Raw genomic sequence first — 20,905 nt, 5'->3', positions numbered from 1 at the left:
CATTAGCTATTAGAGAAATGCAAAATGAAACCAAAGATACCATTTCATACACACTAAAATGCTTACTGTTAAAATAATAGAAGCTTACAACTGTTGGAGAGGATGTGGAGAAATATGAACAGTCACTCATTGCTGGTGGGAATGTAAAATAGTGCAAACTCTGTGGTAGACAGCTTGGCAATTCCTAAGGGATCTAAGTACGGAATTACCATATGACCCATCATTCCTACTAAGTATAGAATTACCATGTGACCCATCAATTGTTTCAAAACATTTGAAAGCAGGAACTCAGAGAGATATTTATTTGCACACCAATGTTAGTAGCAGCATTATTCACAATTGGCAAAAGAGGGAGGCACTCCAAATGTCCTTCAACTGAAGAATGTATAAATAAGATGTGGTGTATACATACAAGGCAATATGCATTTAAAAGGAATGAAGTTTTGGTTCATGTTGCAACATGGATGAGCCTTGAAGACATTATATTGAGCAAAATAAGCCAAAAACAAAAGGACAAATATTTTATGATCACACTGATATGAAATAATTAGAATAAGAAAACTCATTAGAATCTAGAATATAGGTTATCAGGGGCTGGGTTGGAGTAGGCAATGGGGAGTTAACAGTTAATTTGTACAGAATTTCTATTTAGGTTGATTGTAAAGTTTTGGAAATGGTTGGTGGTGATGGTAGCACAATACTGAAACTGTAATAAACAGCATTGAATTATATATGTGAATGTAGTAAAAAGGGGAATTTTTAGGTCATATATATGGTGCCAGAATAAAAATTAAAAGATAAAGCATAGGACAGTACAACACAGTGGACCCCACTGTAAACAACAGACTACAGTTAATAATACATTAATTAAAATATTGTTTCATGAATTATAACAAATATACCAAACTAATTTAAGGTGTTAAACATAGGGTGGTATACTGGGAAAAAAATTCACCCTAATAAAAACTATAATATATAGTTAATTGCACAACTATAATATTCTTTCATCAATTATAACCAAGGTATCACACTAATGTAAATTTAAATAATAGGGGGTGGGAGTGGAATATATGCAAACTCTGCAGTTTTTACATGATTTTTGAATAAACCTACAATTTCTCTAACTCAGGATGTCCTGTTGGACTAATGAAAACTAAACTTCCTGAGATTAAATTTTGACAATTCTTTTTGACTATTTGTCTTTTGAAATTTTCCTAACTTCTCTGAACTCTCTTTTGACCCTAGGCAAAATGCCAATTATAAGTTTGTGTCACAATGTTGTTTCAAGAATTAAATTATTTAATTAAACAGTTAGCAATTTCTTGAATTTACTGAGTATTTAGCAAAATGTAGTTCTAATTCTAATACCACAATTGTCCATCCTGATTCACAGGGCAGAAATGCAGAAGGCATTTCAGCCTAAAGAATTTAAACATTTCAGGTGGAATTTCCTCAAGAACAAAACTGTACACATGTTTAAGATTGTATTAGTGTTAAAGATGAATTAAAAAGAAAAAAAGAAAAGCAACAATATTAAACTACCTAGGGCTTCAGAATTAAGAGGTAAATGGTCATGCTTCCTATTTATAAAAATGTGAGGTGATATGGCATAGCACAAATGATGTATCATGGAATACAGATGATGAAACTTTAATTCAGCCTGTGAGTGGCAAGGAACAGGGCAAGTTCACATGCTAGACCCTTATTTAGATCTACAGAGCGTACTGTATGGTAAATAACTTTTAGATGATAGACATTTTAAATATGTAAAGAAACAATTTCAGGAAAGATCAGTGATAAATTAATGATTTTATTTGAGCAGTGTATTTTTAGCATACTTATTCTAGTTGGCACAGAACAGAACCAAACCTACTCAGAACATTGATAAAAACCAGTTTTAACTTTATTCATTTTCTGAAAATGTTTCATAGTTTTATTTCCATTTTCTGTGCTCTTAAAATTTCTAAATTTAGATAATATTCTAGGATTATTACATCTATCATCTCAAAACAGGAGAAAATTCGTACATAAATGATCAAAGGAAAAATATAGCCATGTATTTAAATAACCTCTTCTTCCTGCAATCATAGTATAAACTCAGATATTTCATGACCCACTTCATTCTACACATTCCAGAGAAACCTGTACAAATATCCAGGCAATTTTTTACTAAGTATATTTTCCTCACTGGATGTATTTTATTCTCCTGATTTAGACAGTATTTTTCAAACTTTTCTCTTTTCAAACCAAGGCACAGTTAAAAATAAGAAGAAATGGGAAACAATATTATGGCCTAATACACCCATATCCCTGAAACAAAAGTTTCATAAAATACTGTGCATTTATCTGAAAATCTATTCTGTTATATTACACTTTGTAAAATTCTTATCATGACACAGAATTGATTTCAGAGTCCCCTAATGGATTGTGGATTAACATTAGAAAATCTTTCCTTGAGAGTAGGATTCTTCTACAAGTTGGATTTCACTAGCAGAGGATAGATAAGACTGATAGATCATAGCTAGCTAGCTAGCTAGCTAGATAGATAAATATCAACAGACATATATACATATAGCAGAAATATGTATCAGGCATAAATAATTACTGGGAAGAATAAATAGAATGAAAAGCACTATTTTATTACTTAACAGCTATTCACCAAGGAGTTTCAAGTAAGCGTCAGAAATATCTCAAGTAATTGGAGGGTCTTTCCCTGGTATAGAAACACCAATTATACACTGAATTGAATTATTAATTTTAAAATAAGCAATAAGATATACTGTCTCTCAAAAATAATTCAAAGTCTTAGTATTGTAAATATTTCTTATACAAAAGCTATAGTTTCTGTTGAATGTATTTTAATAATATTCATAGATTTTTCAAATGAAACATTTTGAATGATGAATGTCAACACTGATGGGTAATGGGAGCTACAGCTCACAAAAATTTCCTTTAAATGTACTATGAACTGGTAAATTGGTAAATGGACAAATTTATCATTAAAATATAAATATGAATATGTTGTTACTGACTGCAAGTAATAGTATCTGAAAAAGAGGACTGTGTCATAAACTTTGCATTGTGTGATACATTTAATATTCAATTGAAACAATATTTTATAGGCTTGCTTAACTAGATTTACTATGGACAAAAGAGACATTGAAAAACTTAGCTTCATTTCTTCCACATATCCAAGGGAAGGAAGTGAGATAAGAAAAGGATATCCAAAGGAGAAGAAATAGAAATTATCTTCTGTGGAATGAAGAGTTATGAAAAATAAAGCTTGAAAAGATACCAGCTGTGTACTAAAAACTACTAATGAACAAATTGCTACTATTTTAGACTTCTTTTTATATATTTCATATAATGCAACACTTTATTCATTTCTTTGAGAAAGAGAAAGCCCTTTGTACCAAATGCACGAAGGCTTTTTTCACTTGTTGGTTCCTTAGAGTGTAGATGAAAGGATTCAAAAGTGGAGCAACTGAGGTATTGAGCACTGAAATTACTTTGGAAAAGGACATTTTTTGTTGGACTGAGGGTTTAACATACATGAAGATACAGGCACCATAAGAGAGGGAGACCACAATCATGTAGGAAGAACATATGGAAAATGCCTTTCTTCTCTGATTAGCTGAAGGGAATTTTAGGATTGTCAATGCAATGTGGGTATATGATATTATCACCATTACCAACGTGACCAGGAGTGTCATTGAAGCTGAGAGGAAACCCATTGTCTCGATGAGCCTTGTGTCTGAGCAGGAGATCTGCAGGAGGGGAGCAGTGTCACAGAAGAAATGATCAACAATGTTGTAAGCATAGAAGTCAAGGTTTAGACCCAAGGGAAGTGGTGGAAAGATGGAAAAGAACCCAGCAACCCAACAACTGAGGACAAGCTGTACACAGACTTTGCTGTTCATGGTGGTTGTGTAGTGCAGGGGCTTACAGACGGCAACATAGCGGTCATAGGACATGGCTGCCAGCAGGTAAAATTCAGATGCTCCAAGGAAGAAGGTAAAAAACAATTGAGTGATACAAGAGTTATAGGATATTGTTTTGTCCCCAGTTGCCACCATAACCAGCAATTTAGGGATGCATGTAGTAGTAAAACAGATTTCTAAAAAGGAAAAATTCCTAAGGAAAAAGTACATAGGGGTCTTGAGGTGAGTGTCCATCAGGGTGAGTGTGATGATGATTAGATTGCCAGTGATGCTGAGCAAGTAGGTGAGAAGCAGGAAGATAAATAACACAACTTTCAATTGTGGGTCATCAGTCAAACCTGCCAGGATAAACATGGTCACTCTTGTATGGTTTCCCATTATCATCCTGGAAATTCTACCATCTGAATAAAAAATTATGTATATATATTATATTATATATAATAATACTTTGATTCCTATAACAAAGAGAAGTGATAACTAATGTTAAGCTATGGTTTAAAACAGCTCTTCAGATACAGTAATGCAGTATTCATTTAAGTTTTACCTATAGTTTTGCCAGTAAGAAAAAATAAATTGCATTTCCAGTGTGCATGGACAGATAATTAGAAGTTAAACTTCTTTTTCACTAGGATTAAACCACATAAGAGTAGTAATTGTTGCTTGTTTATAAATGAGTAAATTATAAGGTCCTATAAGCAAAGAAAATGCTTTTTCTGTCTTGCTAATATTTGGGATGCCATATGGTGTCTTTATTATTTAAAGAAAATTTTATACTAGACCCTAAATTATGTCCATTATTACAAGTTCATCAGGCCACATTTGCATTCAACACACACACACACAAACACACATACACCTATACAAACACACACTTCCAATGTCAGTAATCAGAGACAGTACACCTTTACCAGATAAGTGGATAGGGGACTTTGGTGAAAATTTTATTTGCTCATATCTATTGTCACTCACCTCCCTTCCCACTTCATTCCCCACTCTAAAGTCAGTAGAAACAGTGATAGCATTGATGTGGATAACAATAAACTACAGGTTTCCTCTCCAGGCTATGGCTCTGATAATGGACAGGGGAAAGTAAAGCCAAAGTAGGATGAAAGGATATTAAAGCAAATATAAACATACAAAAATGAGTTTAGGGAAAAGTTATGAATGGGCAATGCACACAGAAGGAAAGATACAGAAAATGCTGCATGGAGGCCCCAAGATAAAAGACTGTAAATCAGTAAAAAAAAAATTTGTAATGAGGAGTGTTTAATATTGGATTTCTCTCCATCTGCTTCTATTCCTTAAATTACGTTTTTCTTCTTGTCTGAAATATGACTGAAAACATGAAGGATTTGGAGAGCAGCATGGCCTAAAGACAAGAAGAGAGAATATTTGGTTAATTTCAAATTCATAATGAATCACTGAGAAGAGTGTTGGGACAAATTTTAGAAAGCATGCATTTCCCTACCATGATAATATTCAAAGTGTCCAGTTAACAGGAAATTAGTGAATTGATACTGGATAACCATTCTCAACATTTGACATAAAATAAATGAGAAACAGTGAGAAAGAGAAACAATACTCTTCAGGTTTGCACAGCTATAGTACAAGCAGTTATGGACCAAATTATAGAGCATTTCTTACAAAAAACAACATATGATACACCTTGAGAAAAATTTTTTCCTGTCTATGTTCATAATCAAACTCATAAAATGGTTAAATTTTTGGTAGGCACTAAATAAGACAATATTTTTTTCCCAGAGGATATTAAGAGAATTATTTCCAATCTCCAAAACATACATTATTATTTAAAAGGCCCGCATATAAAGAAAAATGATAGCATAAGGACAAAAATTGTTAGCCTAATGTCCAGTATTATCTAGAGGAGTTCACAGGGAGAAAAGGAGCCTTATAATACAGGTCCTAGGAGGAGATGAAGAAATGAGACCAGGTATTCCCAGAAGAGGAAGCAGCCAGACAGACACAAAGTGAATTGTACATGCATGAGTATGTTAGAAATAATGATTGCAGTTCAACTATCAAAGTTATGTGTGTTAATAGTGGAAATATATGAAAGAAAAGAAATGACATGTTTTCCTGGCCATTCGTTGCACATTCAAATAATTATGAAACAATCTATTAGGAATTTTCTCTCATTTACACAAATGACACTAATGACAATTGTAGGAATGAAAATATCTAAAGCATCTGAACCAAAATTTACCATGAAGATTACTTTGTCCTACTTCAACAATCATACACACTGTCTAACTCCCAACACATACTGTAAAAGAAACCATCAGAACACAGGACCATAAAGACAATTATATTTCATCAAATTAGATATTTTGAATAGTAGATACATTTTAAATTGAGAAGCTTTTTGATACTAAATAATAACTCCATAACATTTTTCATCTTTCACCATTTTATCTAAATCCAAATTTATAAGGTAGGAAAAAAAAGATTAAAGTTTTAATGGCCCAAATAGACCAAAGTGAATGAAAACATATCTAACAGAAAATACCATCTTTAAATTTCAGAAATACATATTAGTTTCATCTTTTTAGTCATGAAGCAGCCAGCCAAATGCATTTAGGATCTCAAACAGCTCTCTTTAAGAAGACATATACATATTGCTGCAGGCAAAATGATCTGTGCTTCAATGTTCAACTCTTTTAACATCATGCTGAAGGAGCACATTGATATGCCATTCCTTTCTGCCTGGACTGCACTTACCCACAATTTGAGATTGTCTTGGTAAAATTGCTATTAGAAAACTTTTTGTAGCTGTTCATTTTAGTGTATTGATATTTCCCCTTTACTACAATTAACTCATTTATGGATTAACTACTTTCCTAAGTATTACACAGAGTGCTATATAAAAATTAATCAGCTCTCGATCCCATGGAGTATGTATGCTTTCTGCACCCTGCAGAAAAATAACTAAAGATTATAAGGAATTCTCAGAGGCATGCATATTCCTTTGTTTTAATCATTATTTATTCCATGGGGTAATTACCTCTCCAAGATTGCTCTTCCAGTCCCATTGGAAATTTTAAGTCCCTTCCCTGTTGCCAGGGCTCTTATCTAAAAGTACACTTTATACACTTAAGGTGTATTTTCTCTTTCTCATGGTTTTAGATTAATCTTAGGACAGTAGCTATGACTTGCTTCTCTCTTCCAATCAGTTTTCCCCTAACTGCCATGTAGATGAATGTGCTAGGACTGGGAAAGTAAGGCTGGGGGATTTGTTATTTACTTTTCTACTAATAAGTATATTAAATCTTGGAAGTTCTCTACCTTACATTTACGCTAAGGTCATGGTTTTTGTAGTTTTATTTGTTCCTGTCATTCTTTAGTGTTTGTGGAGGATATGTTAAAATTTTCAGGTAGCAAAACACTGATGCAGATACATGAAATTCTCACATTTTTGGGTCAATTTCAAAGTGTTGGTTGGGCTGAGTTCTCAACAGGAGTGTGTTTTGAGGATGAATCTGCTTCCAAACTCATCCATATTACTAGCAGTATTCACTTTCACTCAGCTCCAAGACTGGGGTGCTGACTTTTTGTTGGATGTCAGCTGGAGATTACCTGAAAGGCATACAGGCCACCTTCAGTTCCTAGAAGCCCCCCACAATTCCTTGCCATGTGAGATTCTCCATCATGAAGACTCGCTCATCAAGTATGCATGGAGAATATGTAGCTCTAGGTCTGCTAAGATGGACTGGCATCCTTTCACTCTTATAATATCAAGCAACCTAACTATGAGTGTGACATGACATTACCTTTGCACATACAAATAATTAGAACCAATCAAGGTCATGTATGGACAGAAGGATATTGGACTACAGGATTGCAAAAAATAGGAGGTAAGGAACTCTAGAAGTCACATTAAGGCTTGTGTATCTGCCACAACAATAAAGAAAAAATCGAGGAACAAAATATAGATAGGGCAAATTGAAAAAAATAGCAAGATGCTGGATTTAAACTAAAATATGTTAGTAATTGCATTAAATATAAATGGGCTATACGTCACAATTAAAAAGATGGATACACAGAACTACTTAGATGTATCTCACAGACATTGAACTGAAAAGGGATATTGGAAACATATAAAAAAGTACATAACATGCAGTCCCACTTATTTTAAACTTTAGGATAGAAATAGCTAATTATATTTTAAGAAAATAAGTTAGTGGTTTGTTGCATTAAGGATGACAGGAGAGATAGATTTCACATGTGCCCAAAGCACATTATGGAAAAATATTAACAGATCTTTACTGAGTGGTTACAGAGATACGTATATATTTGTCATATAATGAACATTTGCATTTAAAATCTATGTATTTTATATTATGCAAAGTATAACTTAAATTATTACTCAATAGGGTTCATATTTATGGTCAAGATTAATTTATGCAACAGATTACTTTTGAGTATTCATATTATGAAAGGACTTCTTCTATGCATTAGGAATAAATGGTAAATAGATAAATTCTTGTTCTAATAGGATTTGCATTGATTGATAGCAATGAAGCAATAGCCAAATAATAAGAAAAAAAAAGATAATAAGTATTAATGTGACATTAAATTTAGAGAGGATAATGTGACAATAGGAAAGACCACATTATGTATTTTTTGGATAAGGAAGCCCTGTCTGAGAAAGTGACATTTAAGATGAATTTTGAATGAAAAGAAGTAAACACTAACTGGACAAACCTGAGAAGAGCATACCAGGGCAACACAAGAGCTAGGTCAGAAATCTAACATGTGAGCACGTGATTTCTTCAAAGTGGAAAGGATATTGGTACTATTGTGTAATGGATGAAAGGGAGAAGATTAAGAAATTAAGTCAGAGACTGGCTAAAGAAAATGGAGCTCCTTTTTTAAAAGATGAAAATATTCCAAAATTAATCATGGTAATAATTGCACAATTTCCTGAAAAACACTGAATTCAAAATTTTCAATGGATGCATTCCATCATATGTGAATTATATCTCAACAAAGCTGTTACCAAAAGAGGGAGAGAGAAATGATTGTTTGGGGCTCAGGGTAGGATTCCAAATGATTTTGAAAAGTAGAGTCAGTAACCTGGTATAGTAGATGTGGATGCTAAGAGAAAGATAAAACATTAATCCAAGAATATTGATTTGTACAAGTGGAAAAATAGTAGTTCCAAATATAGGAGTGTATAAAAATAGGACAAACCTATTTTTTTTTGATAGGATTTCTAATGCCCTATTTTATTTGTTATTTTTGTCATAAATCTCATATGTATCATTAGGAAAAGCAAGTGGAATTCAAAAACATGGGCATGAGATATAGGGTTTATGATAGTTAGGAATCAGTCAGAGGAAAAACCACAAAAGAAATTGAGAATGACCTGACATTCTGTTGAAGAAAGCCAGATAATTATATTTCCTTGAATTCTTCCAAAGAAATTACAAGGAATACGATTTGGTGATGAGCAATGCTAAATACTACTGAGGCTCATTTTGGTGACAATAGAAAGATGATTCATGGATTTCACATCATGGTGTTTAGAAAAAAAGCATTAGTTAACTGATGGCTCACAGACCAATAAGGGAGTTGAGGAGGGAATAAGAAGTAAAAATGTAGGGATGGTAATAATAGCCAAAAGTAGGCAATGGTTGTTGACTTCTAAATTCAGATTAGAAAACAAGCAAGAAGGCATATTTATTGGGAACAAAATGTTTCAAATATTTTGATCAGAGTGGGAAACCTAATTCAGCTTTCACTAAATAATATAATGAATATGTTAAAATAAAGTAATCTCACTAATTAAAATAAGAAAAGAGGTAAGCTGAAACTACAAATAAGTTTTTAAATGAATAGATTCATTTGAATATCTGAATGTACTAATTATTACATATTTGGAAGAAAGAGCATGGCAATTGGGAAATTCTCAAATTAGGAGAAGTGCATTTCAGAATGTTCAAATAGAAGACTAGTAATCAGTCTGGGAATTAAATGTATGCAAGAATCACGTATACCTTTTGGAGACTTGAATCATGAAATAAATGGAAGTTCGACTTAACCTCAATATATTATTCAACTTTGAAAAATTATTGAATTTGTCCTTAACAAAGGTTTACAAAAAAAATTATTTGGACTAGAAAAGATTTTATGTTATTGTTCAATTGATCAAATATCTGAGTTATGTTCATTGAAGCACATTAATGAAAGCTTCTAGAGCTCTCTATTGAATGAGAAATAAGTCTTTAAATTTGGGGAGAATAATTTGGTCAATAAACAAAAGTATGTCTACACTCATAATTAGATGGGGAAATACAATTTTATTTTATTCATTTTGAGAAAACTAATTCAAAACAGCAAATTTTATGGGCAATTCAACTGGCAAATTAGAATGACCATTGAAGGAAAAATGCCATAGGGTTATTAAAAAGTGGAATGTTATCCATGAAGTTGCACAGATAATTGAGTGACTGATTCTGCCTTGATAAACCCTGTAGCAAGAAGAAATAAGGAAACAGTATAAAACCTATGATTAATACCACTTAGTCTTCAGCTTGGTGTGCTTTGTATACAAAAACAAACAAACAAACAAACAGTCAGGAATTGTCCTCTACCAGTCTGTTCCGGAATGCCTGGATTTTAGGCTTAACATAAAAGTTTAAAAGACATCAACCTCCCTCATTGGAGTAATGTAAGGTAATGCTTCCTGTGTTTAAATTTTGACCAGTTTCTTGGTTGAAATTTTCTTTGAAATTGTCTTAACCTCTTTGAATTATCTTTTGATCCTGTTCATAAGTCAGTTGTAGTTATCATATCATACTGTTGTTTCAAAACTATCTTGATTTATATAAAACACTTAGCCATTCATGGGAGGTAGTGGGTATTCAACAAAATGTCTTATTTTTAATAGTGCTATTGTTGTCCAGCCTACTTCATTACTACAGAAAACCAGAAAGAAAGGAGGTAGAAGCTCTCTCAAGGAACATAATGTAGATATATTTAAGAAGTTGTATTACTTAAAAAATAAAAAAAGAAAGCAACAATAGTAAACTTAACTGGGGATTCAGGAATCAGGTGCCAGTGGTTCTAGTAGTTCTAATAATTGTGAAGTGATTTGGCTTAGACCAAGTGAAATATCAGAGAGAACTGATGGTGCAACTTTCATTTTAACTTTGTGCAGGCAAGGCTTAGGTTAAAAGTGCTAGACCTTTATTAGGATTTGCAGAACATCCTGTCTGGTAAATGACTTGCAGAAGACAGACATTTAAAAATGTATAAATAAGCCACTTCAGAATAGCTCAATAATAAATTAATGGTTTTACTTGGGTAGTATATTTAAAGCAAACTCATCCTGAATGTTATATCACAGACTCCAGCCTACTCAGAATATTGATAGAACCTTAGCTTTTATTTTCATCTACTTGTCTCAAAATGTAATATTTTTAAAAATGATTTATATTATGTGATATTAATAATTGAGTTGGTTAATGGTATGGAATCATTTCTGATATTTTGTCAACCAAAGAATTTTGTAAACTTAAATGATATTGGAAAAAATATAATCATGCAAATAATCAGTTTTCTTTTCTGAAATCATGTTTCACCCACATTTTCAAGATCCAGTTTATAGTAGAATCTCTACAGAAACCTTCTTTGACTTACTTCAAGCTCTCCAACTGCTCACATTTATTTATTATGTCACTATGTTTTATTCTCCTCCTCTAAGCAGTATTTTTAATTACACCAAGACCCACAGGTTAGAGAAAAGAAAGGAAAAAAAACATTGTGGTCTTATACACAAAAAAAAATTCAGAAAAAAAATTCATAAGTTACTGTGTCTCTGTGAAAATTTTCTCTATTATGTTTCTTGGTTTATTATTCTTGTCATGACACAGAATTTGATCTCAGAGATGACAATGGATTGTGACCTACAGTTAAAAACTCCTTAAAGGAGGATGGAGGGATAACTACTTCTACATTTTTGGTTTCATTGCTTTGAATGGGCATATTAGGCTTATACATTTCTGAGAAGAGTAAATGAATTGAGTTACTACTGCTTCTATTTTTAATAGTCATTTGTGATGCAGTTTCCAAGTAACTTCAGGAACATCCTAAATTAATTGGAGTCCTGGCAGGCAGGGACTGGTCCAACAAGGAGACAAAAGGAAACACCAGGAACAAAGTCAGACATAAATTTTATTAAAGGAACTTATTATAGGAGTGATGTGAAGAGTCAGTCAAGCTGCTCTGATGGTGGCCAGTTCAGAGCTCAGTGTGAAAGCAATCCACAATTAAGCAGATATTAGCAGGCTAGTTATAGAGGTTGAGACAAAGACATTCCAAAAAGCATGAGGAACCAGATAGTGAAAGGGTGTCTTGTGACATAGAGGAAAGATTAGCTATGTTCAGAGTGTCAGATAACATCTCAAGGACTGGGGAGAAGAACAAGACACAGGCTGACATCCCATGCGGAGGAGATCCTGGTGCCTAGCCACATTGACTATCTGCACATCCCTCCCTCCTTAGGGAAGTTAACTTAAACATTAGCTGACATAGGTCACGAGGATATTTTTTTGCCTGGGCCCTGGGATCCCACAAATACAATAATTATAATACATTTCTTTGTTGATTTAAGAATGGACCTCCTATATTTTGCTATATTAGAAAATACTCATAAATATAAACATGGCTTATATAATCTTTCATATAGAAAATAAATACACCTGGTTTCTACAGAATATACTTTCAAACAAAACTCATAGATTTTAAAAAACAAATATCCAAAGAAGATCAGCAACAGTGATGACTGCCCTGTGTGAAAAACTTAAATTTGGTTGAATGGAATATGCATCTAATATGGCAGTGTGACCAAAAGTATATGAAATATTAGCTTTAAAGAAGTTGCAGCAGTTAAGAAACATTATTGATTATTTATAGAGCAATATAACAAATGCTGCATTTTCTAACACATTAAATATAATGGAAATGAAAAATACCTTACAATCTCAATACAATGGAACAACTAAAAAACAAAATAGTACAATCACAAAATTTAACTCCATTTCATCAGATAGCCATAAGAAAAGAAAATGAAATGAGAAGAAAAATCTGCAATGGAGAATAAAAAGAAAAGTAACATATTGTAATGAAAAATTTTAAAAAAATAGAGCATGAAAAAATAAAGGTATATTCAATAAATGTAACAAAAAGGAAAAGAAGTTTGAAATTTTCAATGGATAATTTGAAAACATTCAGTCTGCTTTGGTCATTTGTTTTACATAATGCAACAGTACATTCATTTCTTCGAGTAAGAGAAAACCCTGTATATGATATTCACGAAAGATTTCTTCACTGGTTGGTTCCTTAGGGTGTAAATAAAAGGATTTAAAAGTGGGACAACCGAGGTATAGAGCACCGCAGTTCCCTTGTGAAAGGATAGTCTCTGTTTGGCCGAGGGTTTTATGTACAAGGAGATGCAGCTGCCATAGGAGAGGGAGATCACAATCATGTGGGAAGAACACGTGGAAAATGCCTTTCTCCTGTGATTAGAGGAAGGGATTTTTAGAATCCTCAATGCAATGTAGGTGTACGATGTTATCACCATTACCAACGTGACCAAGAGTGTCACAATAGCTGAGATGAAAACAATAATTTTGATGAGCCACGTGTCTGAGCAGGAGATCTGAAGGAGGGGAAAAGCATCACAGATGAAATGATCAACGACGTTGTAGGTGCAGAAGTCAAGGTTTAGACCCATGATGAGTCCTGGAAAGATGGAAAAGAACCCAGCGAGCCAACAACTGAGGACCAGATGTACACAGACTTTGCTGTTCATGATGGCTGTGTAGTGCAGGGGCTTACAGATGGCAACATAGCGGTCATAAGACATGGCTGCCAGCAGGTAAAATTCAGATGCTCCAAGAGGGATGACAAAAAACAACTGTGTCGCACAACAGTTATAGGAAATGTTTTTGTCTCCAGATGCCATCATAACCAGCAATTTAGGGATGCATGTAGTAGTAAACAAGATTTCTAAGAGGGAAAAGTTCCGAAGGAAAAAATACATGGGAGACTTCAGTTGTATATCTAACAGGGTGAGTGTGATGATGGTTAGATTGCCAGTGATGCTGAACAAATAGATGAGAAGCAATAAGATAAACAACACAACTTTCAATTGTGGGTCATCAGTCAAACCTGCCAAGACAAACACAGTCACTCTTGTATGGTTTCCCATGATGGTCCTCACAGTCTCTTAAGCCTAAAATAAAATAATTTTTTTTTAGAGAATTATTAGAGTTAGTTTAAAGAAAAATAAAAAAACATATGAGAAAATAAGTAAGGAAAAATGTAACTGAAGGGGAGATGCTTGACACTGAATATGAACCTACTTTAATATATAGTAATTTGCTCTTTCTCTAAACTACACACAGAAAAAAACTATGAGCAACATTGAATCAGCATAGCCTAAAGCAGAAGGAAGATAACTTAGTTAACTTCAAACATTTAATGTGTGGTAGCAACCAGGTTGATATGAATGTGGGGGGTGGGGCATAGAATATTCAAATGTACAGTTAATTGGCAATTAAGGATATAACAATAATAGTTGCATTGAATTTATTGAGCACAAAATATTTGCCAAACATTATTTTCAAATCTTTATGCATATGATATGATACACAGTGAGTTAAATAAAAAAAACAAAAACACATACATAAAGCATTCAGGTTTGCCTAGATGTAAACCTGCAGAGCACATATTCAGATTCAGAGTCTACTTTTAGAAAGTGCAACTAAAACTACAATGATGTACACAAGCAGTTGGAGACTAATTACTGCTCACTACATGTTAAAAACAGTATCAATATTATTGCTAGGGAAAATTTCCTTCTTAGCTATCTTCATCATGAGAACATAAAATGGTGAAGATTATTTTTTATTGGATATCATGTAAGACAGTATATTCTGCCTTGAGAATATCAGGAGAATTACTTTTAACTTCTAAAACATAAATTATTATTTAGAAGGCAGAACACATATATTAAAAGAACCATATAAGAATCAAAGCTAATTGAGGTTTTCTAACATTATCTGTAGGTGCTCACAGAACGATGAGTCAGAGAAAGTGGATTCTAAGATGGAGCCTTGAGGGAGGTAAGAGTGGGGACAAGGAATTCCAGGGAGAGGATGCTCCCTAAGCAGAAGCAAAGTGAAAGACACAAAAATAATGTGGTTACAGACAATGACGAGAGTTCTCTTATCAAAGTCATCTGTGATAAAAAAAAATGTAAACATATACTAATGGAAAGAAATGCCTCTCCACCATCCCACCCACCCTGAGTTACTTATTCTGGGACTTTCAGATAATAGTGAAGCAATCTATTAAATTTTTTCTCATTTACACATTACCCAATAGTTACATTGATAGTGATGCAAATATATAAAACTTCTAAATGAGAATCTTGTTATATCAAACCATTTTCTGTCCAACTGCAATAATCACATACACAGTTATCCCCACAACACAAATTGTACAGGAACCAACAAAATTCACATTATGAAAGCATTTGAACTTCAGAGAATAAATGCAGTTATACTGGGTTTTCTTAAATATGCTGTATATCAGATAAATAATAAAACTTACAATCTTTTCAATTCTAAATCATTGTATTGTATTTTCTATATCTCACTTTATCCACAAATCAAATTGCAAAAGGTAGAATAGAAGAAGACTAACCCTTTATTAGTTAAAAAAAAAAAAAAATTGTGTCATAATTATATATAATGGGAAAAACTATCCTTAAATTTGAAAATTACAATTTTTAAAATTTTGCATCCTAAAGCAACCTGCCAAATGCATTTAATATCCTAAACAGCTTTCTTTAATGAGGAATATATGCAGGTTTATTCAAGCAAAACCCTTTGCTCTTCAATACTTCACTCTCTTATATTGTTGAACAGAGCACACCATACTTCATTCTCTCTCCCCATACACTTCACTTTGCCCCACAATCCATAATTATTTTCAATGACAGTTTTCAAAATAAGGTTCCAGATTATCAAGCAAGTCTATTAAATTTTGCCCTTATTTTAAGAACTGTTTGCTCTTGCAAGTATTTTACATAGTGACATGAAAATTAATCATCTCTTGGTTCCATGGAGAATTTGTTTCCTGTGCCCTGCAGTAACATATCTCACAATTCATAATTCTCAGGTTGTAACTGAGATCCCAAACCACCTTTACCCAAAGGATCACCAGTTTCTATGTTGTTCAAATGTTTTCTGAAGACATCAAAGCAAAATGAAAGAAAGAACATTTGAGTTCTTTTATGTCTAAAAATAATCAGTATAGATTACCCTAATATATTTGTTCATTCTAACACAATTTTATGATTTGAAATCCCAGATAGATAGATAAGGATTCAGAAGCAGAAAGAGGAAAGAGTATGCTAAGTGTGAATATAAGAGAGAATATAACTTTCTTAAAGTCATACTTCAAGAGAAATGTGTCATTATCAATCTCCAGAAACACTTAAACACTAAACACTTAAACACATCACAACTAGTGTTGTTAACTTTGATCATTTGGTTATGTAGGTGCCCACCAGGTTTCATAGTTGTAAATTTACTATTTTTTTCTTTGAAATAAATAAGTATATTGGGTGGAGACAATTAAGACTAATTAAAATCCTATTATTCCTCAAACATTAACTCACTAAGTTCAGCATGCAATCATGATTCTTACAAGAATCAATTAATATTATTATTATTATGATTGCCTAATGGTAATTCCAAAATTCTTTCCTTTTTTCTTGTATTTGTTAGTTGGCTTTCTACTATGAAGATGAGTATGTATGTATATATGCAAGTGTAGACTCATGGATTCTTATTATATCCAACGATTTACCATCCTTAACTATCACTGTTTATTTTCATACTAACATTGTCTAAGATCTGAGAAAGTTTGAGTCTACTGTGAGAATATTCAAACTCGTTCCTGTACCTTATACCATATCCTCAGCATCACTTGGACACTTCCTTACTCTCTAGTTCAGCAAGATATTCAAGGCTTAACTAGCACTATCCTTGTATTAACACACTTGTATTATTCTAGAAATAAACCATTTCCCTAGGACCCTTTGTTCATTTGAGTGAAGGATATGAAAACCAAAATTGACAGTGTTCATTGATACTGGGGTTCCTGTTCTTCTGGGCACTCTCAGTAAAAATATTTTTTAAATGGTAGACATATATTTGAAATGGTAGATGTGTATTTTTTTAAATGGTAGACAAACAAATGCTCACATCATCCCTATCTACATCCTTGTCTACCAATCTATCAGCTGAAACATTCATACTGATAAATCCAATTCAAATCCACACAAGATATATTTTATCTCCCTGCATTTTGTCACTGTGACTCAGTGGCAGTGAGCAACCTGACTTCCATTATTACTATATATTTACATATTTACTGGAAGTAGAATGTATAGAGTGATGTCTCAAAATTATTCATCATAGCTTTGTTTAAATGAAGTCTAGTAATGTGAGCTAAATATTTTTAGAATTCCTTTCATTCTTTGCGTAAAGACATCTTGTCCAGACTGGTTTTAGAAAGCTATTTGGGATAGTTCTTTTTATTGTCTTCTGCAGAGTGGTCATATAATTTATTGGAAATAATGTTTGGATCATTAGTTTCTCCTTACATTAAATATTAAGGTTAAGATTTTTTAAACCAACATATTGATTATATTAATTATTTTTTCAGTATATGAAGCATTATCATTGTTCTGGTTTGCTAATGCTGCCAGAATGCAAAATACCAGAAATGGATTGGCTTTTATAAAAGGGGGTTTATTTGGTTACACAGTTACAGTCTTAAGGCCATAAAGTGTCCAAGGTAACACATCAGCAATCAGGTACCTTCACTGGAGGATGGCCAATGGTGTACAGAAAACCTCTGTTAGCTGGGAAGGCACGTGGCTGGTGTCTGCTCCAAAGTTCTGGTTTCAAAATGGCTTTCTCCCAGGACGTTCCTCTCTAGGCTGCAGTTCCTCAAAAGTGTCACTCTTAGTTGCTTCTCCAGAGCAAGAGTCTGCTTTCAACAGCCGTCTTCAAAATGTCCTTCATCTGCAGCTCCTGTGCTTTTTTCAAAGTATCCCTCTTGGCTGTAGCTCCTCTTCAAAATGTCACTCTCAGCCGCACTGAGTTCCCTCTGCCCATCAGCTCATTTATATGGCTCCACTGATCAAGGCCCACCCATTCAGGGTGGGGTCACGCCTCCATGGAAATATCTCATCTGTTATCACCTACAATTGGGTGGGGTGCATTTCCATGCAAATCTAATCAGCCCCAAAACATCTGCCCCACAAGACTGCATCAAAGAATATGGCTTTTTCTGGGAAACATAATACATTCAAACTGGCACAATCATGTTTCTAAATTCAGGAAAAGTTATATTCAGAGATGATGCTCAAGAATATTCCCACCTCCATTATCAGTTGTTTTTCACTCTATTCCAACCCACCCACTGGAGTTGTACAACACTATTCGTCTCTGAATTTTCCTTAATTTATTCCTTTTTCCATGAATGAATAGATATGTTTTCTTATTCTCCCTCTCTCTTTCTCCAGTATGTGTGTGTGTGTGTGTGTGTGTGTGTGTGTGTGTGTATGAGGAGTTCCACTTCTGTGGAAATTATAATAAATGTACTTATTTCTACCTTTCCCCCTAAGTACAACTAAAGACCATGGACATTATATAAAAACAAATACATACCTTGAAAGATTGTTCGAAGAAAACAGAATACCTAGGGACTTTGGACCCAAGATCTCATGTTGATGAGTTCCTTAGGCTTTCTTTTTGTCTTATACATTGAAGACTTGAAGCTGAAGCAAGGAAGTTTACTACTCTAATTGGAGGAAAAAAAAAGAAAGAAAAAATTAACCTCACTAAAATCTTGCTCTCTCTAGACAAAGAACAAGGACAAGTCCAACGAAACAAGTAAATTGATTTTTATGCAATAACTTCTCTAATCTAGACAAAAACCACTTAATGAATCTTGGGAAAGGCTAAATGAGGAGTCATAATGTTGACACTTAACAAGTTGTAATAAGTACTAAAAGCCCCTACCACCTCGTGACAGAGAAGGCCAAGGACATAGCTGAGATTTTCATCCTCACCAGGGAATATCAAGCCCCTCCCCCTGAAGTGTCAGTGGAGCCCATGTGTGGAGGCAGCTTCCATCATCCCCCAGCATTAATGAGCTCCTCCTCTCCCTCAGATGTGATGGACTCAGAGGAGGTCAAGTAGAGGGGACAGACCCTCATAACCACTCAGGGGTAAGGAGACCACCTCCCCATGCCCCCACACCATGATGTCAGTGGAGGCCATATGGAAAGCAGTGACAAGGCACTCCCATCCCCCTCTGTCAGGGAGGGATAAATGAAGAGCTAGGGGAGACCTGGATTACCACCACTTCCCAGAAGTAATGAGGAGCCAACTCAAACTTGTGAGTCCAAGAGGGAACATGGGCATCTACCTATACCCAGTAGAAAGGAGACAGCACTGGAACATATTGTGCCAAGGGGGTGGTCAGAGGAAGCCAGCTAAAATGCGGACTTTATCACGGAGAATAAAAATGAAAATATTTTTGCAAAGCACAGATTTCATTCAAAATTCATCCATATATCAAGAAGCAGAAATATTACATGCTGAAAAGAAAAAAGAATCAATATATGCCAACAAGGAGAATACAGAGAATTCAGAGATGTCAAAATTTTCTGAAAATACTTTAAACAGCTTTTAAAATAATGCTTCAAGGAGCAATTACAAACATGGTGGAATCAATGAAAAAGTTTTATCAAAGAAATAGAAGATTTAAAAGAGAAACAAAGTGGTGTTTTAAAAAGAAAATATGTAATAACCTGAAATTAAAAAAAAAAAAAATAGTCTCAGCAGCTGGCTCAACAGCCAACTTACAACTCTCAAAACTGAACCGTAAAATTAAAAACTCAATTAAAAATGGGCAAATACATAGTGGCAATTAAAACCACAATGAGTTATAACTACATTCCTAACAAAATGGCTAAAAAAAATTGTGACCACAAAATGCTGGCAAGAACGTCAAGACCACATCACTTGTATATCATTGGTGGGAATGTAAAATGGTATAGCCCACCAGGAACACAGCTAGCAGTTTCCTTAATATCTAAACATAAGTAATATACCACCCATGTGTGTACATCTAGATTTTTTCCCAGGAAAATAAAAATAACTTTAAATAAATGTTAATATGACTTTAATTCATAATAGCCAAAAAACTGGAAGCAACCCAGGTGTCTGTCAATGTGTGAATGGTTAAACTAATTGTAGACATTCATATCATGCAATATTCTTCCTCAATAAGGAAACAAACTGCAGATACACACAACAAACTGGATGAATCTCCAAAAAAATTACACTAAGTGAAGATATGACAGTCCTAAAAGGTGACATACTTAATAACAGCATTAAAATTATAGTAATAAAAAAATTCATAGTTACCAGTGTTTAAAGAGAGTGTGGGAAAGGAGATAAATGGGTGTGGTCATGTCATAGCAATGTGAAGGATCCTTGGGCTAATGTACATGTTCTGTGCCTTTGTTCTATTCTGTTGTGGTGTTTTACAATAATTTTGCAATATATTACCATGGAAAAAATTATTTAATGTACATAGGGCCGCTCCATATTACTTATGACGACTGCATGTGACTCTACAACTGAAGTCATGAAGTTTAATTTAAACAAATAACTACACATAAGAACCTCTATCTGCAGAACAAAAAGTAACACCTTTGAAAAGAAATAGCATACTATAAATATCTTGTTTCATTTGGTTTAGTCATTTATATCAGTAAAGCCTCTTAAACAATCCATATCAATTTATAGATATATTCCAAAGTTATTTTCAGCTACGTAGTCCCTCTG

The 20,905-nt window shown here is 33.6% G+C and overlaps 2 protein-coding genes across 2 annotated transcripts; both read right to left on the bottom strand.

The window, feature by feature from the left end:
- Positions 1–3,380: 3,380 nt before the first annotated feature.
- Positions 3,381–4,319, bottom strand: LOC119543380 (olfactory receptor 6C74-like). Its single transcript, XM_037848190.1, has one exon. It carries the CDS (start codon positions 4,317–4,319, stop codon positions 3,381–3,383), a length of 939 nt encoding a protein of 312 aa, XP_037704118.1.
- Positions 4,320–13,236: 8,917 nt separating this feature from the next.
- On the bottom strand, positions 13,237–14,175 carry LOC119543412 (olfactory receptor 6C74-like). The gene has a single exon (XM_037848224.1). It carries the CDS (start codon positions 14,173–14,175, stop codon positions 13,237–13,239), a length of 939 nt encoding a protein of 312 aa, XP_037704152.1.
- Positions 14,176–20,905: the final 6,730 nt, after the last annotated feature.

Source organism: Choloepus didactylus, chromosome 8 (assembly GCF_015220235.1).
Source record: "Choloepus didactylus isolate mChoDid1 chromosome 8, mChoDid1.pri, whole genome shotgun sequence".
Classification (NCBI taxonomy): domain Eukaryota; kingdom Metazoa; phylum Chordata; class Mammalia; order Pilosa; family Megalonychidae; genus Choloepus; species Choloepus didactylus.
This window is presented reverse-complemented; position numbering and strand designations above follow the sequence as displayed.

Coding starts and splice junctions, on each gene's coding strand:
- LOC119543412 (XM_037848224.1), bottom strand. CDS start 14,175: ATGGGAAACCATACAAGAGTGACTGTGTTTGTCTTGGCAGGTTTGACT.
- LOC119543380 (XM_037848190.1), bottom strand. CDS start 4,319: ATGGGAAACCATACAAGAGTGACCATGTTTATCCTGGCAGGTTTGACT.